A 12,086-nucleotide genomic window follows, 5' to 3' on the forward strand; every position below is an offset into this window, starting at 1 on the left:
TTCTTATTCTTTATTTTAATAATGAATAGCCTAAAACGTTTGATGACTCATTATTCTGCAGATCAACGCCCTCCACTGGTCACACTTTAATTACTAGGGGTGCAAACAAACAACATTCATGCATTACTTATTACACAGTATGTATACGTATTTCGTGTGTGGTGTGTGTATGTCAACTGTTGAATTACATTATATAATCACAGTAAACTACAGTACCAAAATGTAGTCCTACATGTGTATTGTCTCTCTGTATCTCTTGTACAAATCTAGCACCTCTCACTGACAATATAACACTATCCTTTGCAGAAACTAAGGGGGGGGGGGGTGCTTGCTCTTGATAAATAAATAAATAATCAAGGACACATAAAAATGGTCTGCCTAAAGATACACTTCAGAAGAATAATGCCGCAGTTGTATTTTAAGTCTGGATGTTGAGTTTGATTTGTGTTGTGTGGATGTAAGAGTCAGAAGAACGAAACTGCTTGTGTATGAAAGTTATGTTATTTGAGTGAAGTGGAGAGAGAGAGAGAGAGAGATTTCCCTCAGATTACACAGATCCACAAAGAATTCGAAAACAAACCCAATTTTGATAAACTCCCATATCTACTGGGTGAAATTCCAGTGTGCCATCACAGCAGCAAGATTTGTGACCTGTTGCCACAAGAAAAGGGCAACCAGTGAAGAACAAACACCATTGTAAATACAACCCATATTTATGCTTATTTATTTCCCCTTGTGTGCTTTAACCATTTGTACATTGTTACAACACTGTATATATACATACTATGACATTTGTAATGTCTTTATTGTTTTGAAACTTCTGTATGTGTAATGTTTACTGTTAATTTGTATTGTTTATTTCACTTTTGTATATTATCTACCTCACTTGCTTTGGCAATGTTAACACGTTTCCCATGCCAATAAAGCTCCTTGAATTGAAATTGAATTGAATAGATAGATAGATAGATAGATAGATAGATAGATAGATAGATAGATGCATTGTCCTATAAGAGAGGCAGGGATCATTTTCTTGAGTACTTCTTGTGAGCTTGGTAGTGAGCTGGGTTTGATCTTGTGAATGTTGTGAAATGGAAGAATAGTGCCCTGTTGTTAATGAGATATGGTTGGGATTCAGATCTTAAAGCTTTTGAAATGGTTTTTTAACCCAAACTGTTTATTCACCCTTTATAAAGGGCAAATATTACATAAGTAGTCAAAAATGTATGTTTTTGTTTCTCATTGCAGTTAAAAAAAACTATTCTGAAGGTTTGATGTGACATACATCACCTTTCAGAGCTATTTATTGGAGTTGAGAATAAAACTATTTCCAGCAAGTAAACTGAATTAGGCTCTGTTAAGGAACCACAATGTGTCACATGCTAAACATGTTACACCAGTGAGTTTGCATGATAGCAGTGAATTCATGAGATCATGTTGAAAGCAAATTCATAACCAAGTGACCTCACATTCCTCTTCACAGTTTAGTGTACCGTTTGAATAATGTAGGAAATAGACATGTATAGAGGGCTGTAGCCTATGTCATTGAGACACTTCTTTCATAATGTAAGCCTATCACTGATCAAATGAAGCTGTCAATTTTGTCATTATCATTTTTGGACCTTAGTACAGGAAATAGCTTAACATGAACGAGACGCTCAATAAAAAACACCCAGAATTGAGTGGATTGAAATAAGTTATGTCTTGTGGACACATTTTTACTGCATAAATCAAGTAAAGTTATAGTTCCTAATCACACGCATAATCACTCGTTTTTCCCTCCTATTCATGGGATTCAATTGTCGTAAAAAGATCATTGGTTCCATGTACAGCATTTCAAGCATGACTGGATTCCACTTGAAGTTAAGATCTAAAAAACTGTAATTTGCCAAAATTACAACCTCCTCACCAAGGATCAGGTGTCTTGTAATGGTGGAGTGAGGACTGTGGAGGGCCCAGCCTCAAGATAAGGATTTTTTAACTTCAGGATAAAATGAGAGCGAGAGAGAGCGAGAGAGAGAGAGCAGATGAATGGAAGGGGTAGAAGAGAAGGGGATATGTATGAAGGAGAAGAGACAAGGTACCTTGAGGAATGGAGGCAAAGTGAGAGATTAAAATAGGTTAACATATTAGCACAAAAAAAAGGATGAAAGAGAGAAGGGGTGGAGAGAGAGAGAGAGAGAGAGAGAGAGAGAGAGAGAGAGCAACACACAAACACGCACACTTCCACTAATTGAATCAAAACCTATGGACTAATTACATCACTCAGTGTGGCATGTCATAGCTAGATTTATTTGTGATGGTGTGTACAGAATGCCTACAGAAAACCCACTGCAATGATTTTACAGTACACCCAGGCTCAGGAAAACCATCAAAGCATATTAATGTTGTATTTTTTTTACTGTCTATTTTTAGGCTTTTATGCATTCATTAAATCATCCAAAAAGTATCCCACTGCCAACAGTTTTAGACCATATTTTTGTTCATTCCATTTTTTTCTGAAAAATAACAACTGAGTAGTTATAGGACTATACCTCTTCCTCTTGACCAGGGACGCTGCTCTGCCTGCAATGCAGTCTGGGATATCACATCCATTAACGTTATCAAAGGCAGGCCTGTCAATCAGAAGAGACAATGGGGATAGTGAAGAGGACACGTCTACAGACAGAGGCCTATTCATATAGCAAGGAACATCAACTCTGCAGTCATAGAGCAAAGGCCAGGGCTCAGCTCTACCCCTCCACTTAAAGAGTTGAGACCTGGATGACTACATATAGGCATTACACCCATTATCAGTAGATCGGACACTAGAGCTGGGCTCATCCCATCTCATCCGCCTGTTTAAAGTGCACTTTGGAAATGGCCTCATGATAAAAGAAAACTGAAACTGTAACTTTATCTTTCCTCCAGAACTCTGGTATTTGTCGTGGATATAAAGTAAGCAAATTCTGACTGCAAAATGTATTTGTGACATTGTCTTTGAAGAGCCCTTACAAGTGAGTTTTACTGTATCGTCTGTTTGCTTTCCACACCTTTCTAATGCATTTCTAAACCCAACTAAATAACCTTTAGCCCAGAGCGGTGTGGGACTGTATGTTCATGTCGCGTCTGTAAGTGTTTTGTCCACACATCAGAGCAGAGCTGTAGAGACAAGGCTGCCAACAACTCCTGGTCTTCTCCATCAACACCTCAGACAGGGTAGCATGTTGGGACTAAATGCAACCATCTATATCCTAAACAGTGAAAGACACACGTCTGCTGTCATGCACCATACCCATGCATGATCAATCAAATAATCACATTACTGTGATCCTAATCTCGGCACCCAAACCAAATCCGATACTCGATGTCACGATTCACGAGAGACTACTGTAAACACAAATGTTTTATAAACTCCAACCCTTGGGGGACTTAATGGAAATTACCTTACCTGCTCTGACTTGTGACCCTGTCCTGATACAGCATTGCTACAATACACAGTGAACAATCTACTTTGGTCCCACTAAAATACCATTAGTGTACATCTTTTAGGCAACAGTTATCAACAATCTAGTCTGTATATAGAGATTCCAGACATTTACATCTGTGTAATAGAGCACCTTTACTTCAAACACCCTGAAGATCTAAAGAGCCTGAACAAGTCACCCTCTCCAAACTGTGAATGGTAGGATCCACCTGTCTTGTGACCTGGATCAGAGGCAGGGTCATGCCACCCTGTGGTCCCTACAGGGGGAGCTTAGTCTGTGGCCACCCTACACCCTGTCCATGGACATCAAAGGACATATCCCAAAACATGGGGAAGATAGACAGAGACAGAAAGATAGTGACTTAAACAGAACCTCTGTCTTATGCTATGTTTGTTGATGTTTTTCCAGAGAAAAATTATAATTTATACATAATTGAGGCTGATGATAACAGAAAACAAATTTGATTGAATTAATAGAATATTCCGCAAACTGCCCGAGGTCAAGAGGCGGAAAACAACTAGTGAGAAGATAGACATCTTTGACGTTAGATCCATGAGCACAAGACCCAACCAACCTCTGACTGTTGATAATTGGACATATCTTCTTCTCAGCTCAGTCAACCTGAGAGACTAAATACAGGTCTTCAATTAACTGCTCTGATGGGTTTTAGCTTATGTTCTGTCAAGGCTTGACAGCATCTCATCTTAAAGTGCTAAGATGATGTTGAGGAGTTGCCCCCTGCAGGGTCTTAGTTACTGTACCTGGACATTCCCGTCAACTGTGCTTTAGATTTAACAGGGTCCGTACAACACACACTGAGATGAAGAGGTTGGAGTAAACAGTCCATGAGCCACTTAAGGCTGAATTAAAGGGTTGGCTTTGATGGGATACTATGAGGAAAATAAGGAAAATTATAAAGCCTCAGGATATGATCTATCCATCAACAACTGTTTCTTTAAAAAATATACTGGCCACGTTCGGAAGTCATTCATTCCTTTTATAAAAGATAGCAACTAATATTTTCTTGTTTCTCACTTTCCCGCCTTCCTTTTCAATCATCAACTCCTCCTGTTTTAACCTTTATCTTAGTCAAGTCTTCAGAAGCCGCCCTTATTAGTATAGCAGAAGTTCTGGATATCCAGGACCAGACTTCACCAACAATCTCTTTGAAGAGAGAAAGAGATGCCTGTGAACTGTAGAGGAGTTGGTACCGTCTCTCTTTTCACACCCACAGCAACAGCCACCTATCCAGTTCCGAATGGAGCCCTAGTAGCATAACTCTTGTGTAAACAGGAGGTGTGAGATCCCAGCAGGGTCTTTGGCATCACAGGGCCTCTCCTGCTGTGACTGAGTAATGGGATGTGTAAAGCAGATCACAGGGCTGGTCTGAGGAGCCTTGAGTTCAGTGTTTTCACTACACTACATGGGAGGAGGGCCTCCACTCCTACTCCAAGGCTAGGGTCTGACCTGCCGTTACCACCCCAGACATGAAGGGGTGTCTTTGGGGTGGTCTGGAGGGCCGCAATCCTCTCTGCTGGACCTCCCTGGGCTTCAGATCTGAGAGGGCATAATGACTAACCTAGACAACATGTGTCGACGGCTGGCAGGTTTATGAGGCTGGTGACACATGATGAGAGGACCTGTAGAACCAGATTAAACATGCCAGCCTAGCCAATCAGTATAACTGATGTTGAGAGCTAACCCTAACCAATGACAACATTGTGGGAGCCAAAGGTTTCAATTCTTCCCATGTTACTGTACATGAATCATTGAGCATAACAGCTACATGATACAAACCATTTCACTGTACTTGAGCTATGGGAAATCATAGGAAATCTTACATATACTTCACGTACACATTTATATCAGTGCACAGTAGTAAATTGAGTCTCACCAGAATATGTACTGTAAGGGATAATCAACGAGGGGCTATGCGTTCTCTGGAAAATAACGAAAGATTTGGAAGGTGTGTTCCACGACGCGCTAACGGAGTGGAACTAACCTTCCACGGAGTTGCATTATTTTCCAGATAACGCATAAAGCCCTGAGTTGATTAATCCATTTTATACCATGGCTATAATTTAACACATTTACTACTAGAAATGTGTTCATTTTACCGGTAGAAATATGTTCAACATCCACTGAAGTATCTAGCAAGTTTACTAGATAGCAACAGTAGTTGCCTTGGTAACCAAACAAACAGACTTGCTAGTTTAGCTAACCAAACCATCAGTCTTAGCTTGATATTATGAAAATCGTATTCAACAATGCCAATAATGTTTTTAATTTGACTTTTCCTTTCAAAAGCAGCTCAAACATATAACAAGTAAGAACTATAGCCATTGAATTCTACCGTGCTGATATACAGTGCGTTATAGGGAAATAACGCACGCTCTAGAAGTCCCTTCAAGCTAATCAGAAATTAGAATTCAACAACACCATGGTATTCGACTGGACACATAATGTAGTCAAAAGGTGTGTGTAACCTGTCAACATTTGTATCTGAGACATACAGTATCACCTGAGACATTTTTTAGGATTGAGGAGTAATAGTTTAACCTGGGGATGTCCCCATCCACACACCCTGATCAAACATTGAATGGTTTAAAAAGACACTGGGTTGAAAGAGAGTTGACCCTCCCGGCACAATTACTATGCATAATACATTCCAAGGGTACTAGGATGGCATTTTAGAATACTACTGGCCCAGTTTTACTTGAAACTAGTCTTGCGATCCAAATCTCCCAGGCTGCACAGAAGTTGATATAGTCTACTCAAAGGGTTCTTCTTAGAACATGTAACCTATGAAATGGAAAGATTTGTCCAGAGTCAACAAGAAAAACAAAAGAGTACAGTTTTATATAACTTATTTAATTCACTTTCAACACTAATCTCCTTAGTTGAAAAAACTAGCCAGCCACACCACCTCGATCTATCAGCAGACCCTTTCCTTTGAGTCATTAGAGTTCCTGTCTCTCCTTTGGTAAGAGTCTCACTGGGGTTTGGCCAGGCCTTTGAGACTCAGCTTAACCTTGTATCAAGGGGCTAAGATCCCCATAGCAGAATAAAGTGCTGGGATTTCTCCCTCTGAAATACTGTCAGCCAATTAGCATTGTGAACTCTGCCCTCACATCGGAATGTTAATCCCTGATTGGCCGTCGCCGTGTAAACATACCCGGACAAAGAATCATGTTAGGTAACCAAAACCCACCACCAACCAATACTGTGACTGTAAGAGAAGGACAACTAGGGGCCTGGGGAGGAAAAAAATTGTTCACAGAGGGGAAATAGTCAGATTTGCTATTAAACATGAGAAAGAGGTAAGTGATATCCCCTTTTAGAGGCCTACCTGCAACATCAGAGGAAGAGTATACAGTTGAGAGAGAGAAGGAAGGAAGGACGGAAGGGAGGAAGGAGAGAGAGGGGGACAAGAGGTGAATATGATTGGCATGCATACTGCTGGTCAACCAAGCATAGCAGAAAGTCTTGACCGTACTTAGTTGATCATTGGCGTCTTGGCTCAACCATTTCATTACAGAAGCATTATGGGATTGGCCTTACTCAGTTATAAATGTGGTTTGGTTCCCTAATTGCCCAGACCACTTCAAATGTCCCAATACTAAACTAATGCTTTTCTATTTTCAATCCATCAATTTATTGTTAATAACTTAAAAGTGACATATAATCTAATACTGTGTTTCAGTGGTGGATAATGTCGTAATTGGATTACGTTTAATTCAATAGAAGATTGCATAAAGACAATTGTTATGGCATAGTAAAGCAGGGGCTAAATGTGGTCAATGTGAAGCATTACAATGCAACTTCATCCAGTATTCATCCAGTCACAGAACTGTATCCTGTGGACCTAACATATATACCAATAGCATTTAGTTAAGATGTATTCCAGTGCATCAGAATGTCTTGATCAAGCAAGTGTTTTTAATCTGAGCCGGCAATACATTTTGCAATCTGCTCCAACCACTGACAGTAAACGGCTGAGACACAAAGCAGCCATCGGGGGCCAATCTGAGGGGGGTATGTGGGGTGGCTCGAGAGCGTCACTGGGTCTTTGTGAGACCGATGACTCCAGAGAGGGTGGAAAGTGACAGGCTGCAGCTCCATGCCTAATAAAGCCAGAACAAAGCGAGCAGCGGCCAGAGCAAACAGCGTGCGCATACACACACACACAGCCCCAAGTCAACGGCTGTCCAGTGAGGCCTCTTCTGTGAAGCCAAAACAGCCAAACACACACTTTCACTGGTCTTGGACAATGGAAACCCATCCCCCAACGTATCGTGCGCCCTTGCGCACGCGCACACCCACCCACCCACCCACACCACACCACACCCACCCACCCACCCACCCACCCACCCACCCACCCACACACACACACAGACTGTTCTAGATGACCTGTACTGTTTTTAGAGCATGTTTATCTCTGTAATAGTCTGGTTTAAAAAAAACACATGACAAGGCAGAAATTAGAATGTTCCCCCAGGGCCTAATTTCAGGAAGTGAATGTCTGTTTTGACAGTCCCTTCAACACCCTCCTTCATGGTGCACCCAAGGGCAGGGTGCAGGTGAGGCCCCTACTGGCTATACTCTCACTGGATAGGGGTGTTATGGTAGCTCTGACGAGAGACGGACTGAACCATCACAACCAACCATGCTAATCTATCATGCATCAGGCTGCAAGCCGAGTGGCTTTCTTAAAACACACTCCTGAGAAAAGAAGGCAAACAGAAGAGCTTCTGATAATGACCCCCCAGCTCCCATTAACACTATCAAAGCAAATACAGATTACCTCTCTGATCATTAGGATATTGGTAATTGTACAATTATGAACCCTGTAAGGTGGAGATTCCGCAAATGTGAACTGCCCTTTACGATTCTTCATAAAACTAATTGCGTTAGTTTGAAACATTTGAGTTTACCATTTAAAAATGGAGCCAGGCAGTCATGGTCACCAAGCGCTGAGAAATAAAGGAACAAACATTGTATGGCAATTCATAGGAAAAGTTACTTAAGTGATAATGCTCAAGAGGCCGGTGCTTGGAGGATATATTGGCACGGGTGTTGTTGTTAGCAAACCGTGCCAATATATCCTCCAAACATCGGCTTCGAGGGCATTATCCCTTTTATACAACGGGTTACCAACATATTCAAATAATGATTGACATATTTTCATAAAAACATAATTTGTATGAATATATTCATTCTATTTCATGCTTCCACAAAATATAGCACTGACACAGATCTAGGGTTGCTACCCTAGCCGGCTGGTCGTTCATTCTATCGGTTAGGTTGCCAGAGACCCAGTAGTTTAGTCTTTTTGTTCGATATCTATGGACGCAAGCCAGTCGTTCGTTCTAAATGTTCCATCGCCATGCTTATCCCTTGCTTGCTAGCTAGCCAACTTCCATTAACACAGTCACATCAAACAGTACAGCCAGAATAACAGACATGAACTGCATTTGCATAACTGTTTTCTAGTGACATTTAATTGGATACATCCAAAACAATGAACTAATGATACACGATTTTGCCCGGCACAGACAATTTGATCTCTTGCCAGGACACGGTTGTCACTAGTTACCACAGCCACAAAGTCATAAACCCTGCCTATTTCTACTCTTTCTTCTGTTCTTAAAATCTGATTTTAAACCTAACCTCAGCCATAGCCTTAACAACACTGCTAACTTTATGCCTTACCCTTAAATTATGACCCAAAAACGTTTTGTTTCCAATTTTTTTAAATGAAATACCCAAGTTTTACTTTGTGGCTGTGGTAACTAGTGACAACTCCAGGACACAGTTCAGAGGAGCTAGACAACTACACTAATACAATCACTTCAAACGGAATCTGGAAAAACAGCAAACTAGCTGTGTTTCATTTTGTTTGACCTGTTTTTCTATTGAAATGTATTTGTATGTATCCATAAACATTATGCTGATTCATGATTTCGACTGGCTGAGAAAAGTTGCCTGCCTGTCCATCTCGTCCCGGCACTTTCATTACTATGAAACAGTTGGAAATCTAATTTCCATATTGAAACAACGTTACAGATGTCAGAGAGACAGACAGCACGTTTTATACAAGTCGCCACTGTTGAAAACGAAATGCTAGTCTAAAAGAAATGGGAGATAATGTCTAGATGCTTTTTACAGTAGAGATCAAGTTCATAAATTGCCTGGCTGGGCTGATGCGACGGTGGATTGAGCAGTGAGATGGAACAGTAAATAGGCATTTCAATGTAGCCTTAGTGGGTGGTAACATGTGGATTAGACACCGGCTGGAACTCGGTTTTAACCAATCAGCATCCAGGATTAGACCCACCCGTTGTATAATATGCCATAAATAACAGAACATTCCATGGTTTCTTGACATATTCATTAAATATCAATAAAACACGATAAGAAGGTTAACCTTTAAAAAGGTCAACTTTTTCATGTTGCTGACATGGAAAGTCATAAAATCCTTTGTCATTAATCTCTCACAACTTCATGGCAATGATAGTTTTATGCCATATTACATCACCAGACATTGCAACTATTTATGTAAATAAATATCATATTCCATCTTTTTCTGAGATTTCCAGATCGAAGAACAAATATGGCCACAGACATGGGACTTCTGCAAAGAGATAATACATTCTGGTAAAAGTAACACTGTAATGTCATTAAGTCATGTTGTCGAGAAAAGCTAAATATATAGAAAAGTAAATCTTTCCAAAAGTATAGTTCTTTCCATTTTATTTAAGGATATTCACAAGTTATGCTATAAAAAAATACAAGTAACAATATTTCTTAACAAAACATTCAAGTGCAAAATGGCTTTCATTTTGTGCCATACTATGGATCAAGTACTAATACATTTACGCCAGATTCCATGTCTATCATCGTCTCCCAAAGTTCTCCCTGATCCAATGGGCATGGGGCATGCCTATGTGTCCAGTCATTCCTGGTCCATGTGCTGCAGTGCTGCAGAATCCCACAGAAAACACACGATTAACATTCCCAGGACCATGAATAATCCTAGGGAATGTTCTGTGGAACATTTAAAGTCTCCCGGTTCCAGCCTCTCATTCGGCATGCTCCGTATAGTAGTTGGGGCTCTGGCCAGGGCTGATTGAAGGATCGGTCACTGGGCATCCATCTTTGAATCAGCAATGGACATTAGACTTATGATGGGCATGATCCTCCTTGAACCCTTCCGGCTAACTCCTCTGCTTGCCAACTCCACTAGCCAGCAAGCTACATCCAATTCTATAGATCCACTGACCATTGGTCTTTGTCCAATTCTATTGATTCCATGGATGCTTTCTCCAGTCCCATTGGCTTATGTAGATGGAACCAATGTTATCAAACCAAGCATCATTCATTAGGACACTGCTGTAGTCCTTCGTGATTGTTCGATTGATCTATGTGACATCTTTAACACAGATTACCACCACACTTGTAACAACACACATCCTCCATGTTCAGAGGAACATGCTGGTCTGGTATAGTCTGGTCCCCTCTATAGGGACATGCTCTGAGGGACAGCAGTGTCACAGTAGGGCCAGTCTGGTCAACCCCAGGCCCAGGGTGGTGAGTAATGTCATCCAGTAGCAGCCCCACGCTGTCCTCACAGGGGCCTGGGGTGGGGCTGAGCTGTAGGCCTGCTGCCTCATGGCAAACACAGCATTGGTGTGGTTGGTGGGGACCTCCACGTTGCAGATCATACCCTCACAGCACGACACACACTCCTACAAGAGAGAGAGAGAGAGGGAGAGAGAGAGGGAGAGGAGAGAGAGCGGAGGAGTGAGCGACAACAAAATCAAAACACAAGGGCAGCAGTAATGACAAATACTTTTCAGCTGATTCTACAAATTCCTGAGTAGACAGATGATGGTGGGTTATTGTGGATGGGTTTTGGTGTATGGACTTACTGTGTGACCCATGTCCCTGTGATGTCTACAGCCTGAAGCGTGACACACCTCTCTGGCAGCACACTTTTTGGTCACAAACTTGGTCTTGCCATGACTGGTGAAGTGGTGCACTGTCATACAGAACTGTGTATCTGAGGAAAGGATAACAAAGAAATATACATTACTCAACTGGTTAGCTGGCTTGACATGGGCCGGAGCTGTCCGGAGCGCCATATTTTTGGGGAACTGCATCCCAGCTCTGCTATAAAACAAAGTGGCCTATCACGTCCCAGATTCAGAGACAGAGTCAAAAAAAGGTTGATCAAAGCAGAATAAAAGCGGGATCTGCATTGATAAGCAATGGGGAGTGGGCATTCATATCCTGATTCCGCTTTGTTTAAGTTTATTTGCAGCTAGTCTGTGAATCCGGTGTCTACATGCCAGTAGACTGTTAGAGTTTGAGAATGCGCAGTTTGAGAATACGCCAGCCTGAATGCCCAGGATGCACTGTTACAAGTTGTCAAATAAGGGTTCGTACGGTCATGACAATCCTGGAAAAGTTGTGGAATTTTAATATTGTGTTTCCCTTTTAAAATGTAAAAAAAAAATCTACATATCAGCCATGATTAGAATTAGGCCTTCCCTTCAGCGCGTGCGTCTCTGTGTGTGTGCTGTGCATCATCTGTGTGTGTGCTAGTGCAAGTGGGCAGTT

General features: G+C 41.3%; 1 protein-coding gene across 5 annotated transcripts in view; it reads right to left on the reverse strand.

The window, feature by feature from the left end:
• Nucleotides 1–10,200: 10,200 nt before the first annotated feature.
• LOC139546767 (ly6/PLAUR domain-containing protein 6B-like) overlaps nucleotides 10,201–12,086 on the reverse strand; it is a 49,499-nt gene continuing 47,613 nt past the window's right edge. For all 5 annotated transcript variants that reach the window (XM_071355527.1, XM_071355525.1, XM_071355526.1 and 2 more), the window contains 2 exons: nucleotides 11,396–11,526; nucleotides 10,201–11,212 (listed from right to left, as the gene is read on the reverse strand). In XM_071355527.1, the coding sequence (XP_071211628.1) occupies nucleotides 11,015–11,212; nucleotides 11,396–11,526 (329 nt within the window). In that variant the 3' untranslated portion in view covers nucleotides 10,201–11,014. The remainder of the gene's footprint in view (nucleotides 11,213–11,395; nucleotides 11,527–12,086) is intronic.

The sequence above is a fragment of the Salvelinus alpinus genome, chromosome 20 (genome assembly GCF_045679555.1).
Source record: "Salvelinus alpinus chromosome 20, SLU_Salpinus.1, whole genome shotgun sequence".
Lineage (NCBI taxonomy): Eukaryota > Metazoa > Chordata > Actinopteri > Salmoniformes > Salmonidae > Salvelinus > Salvelinus alpinus.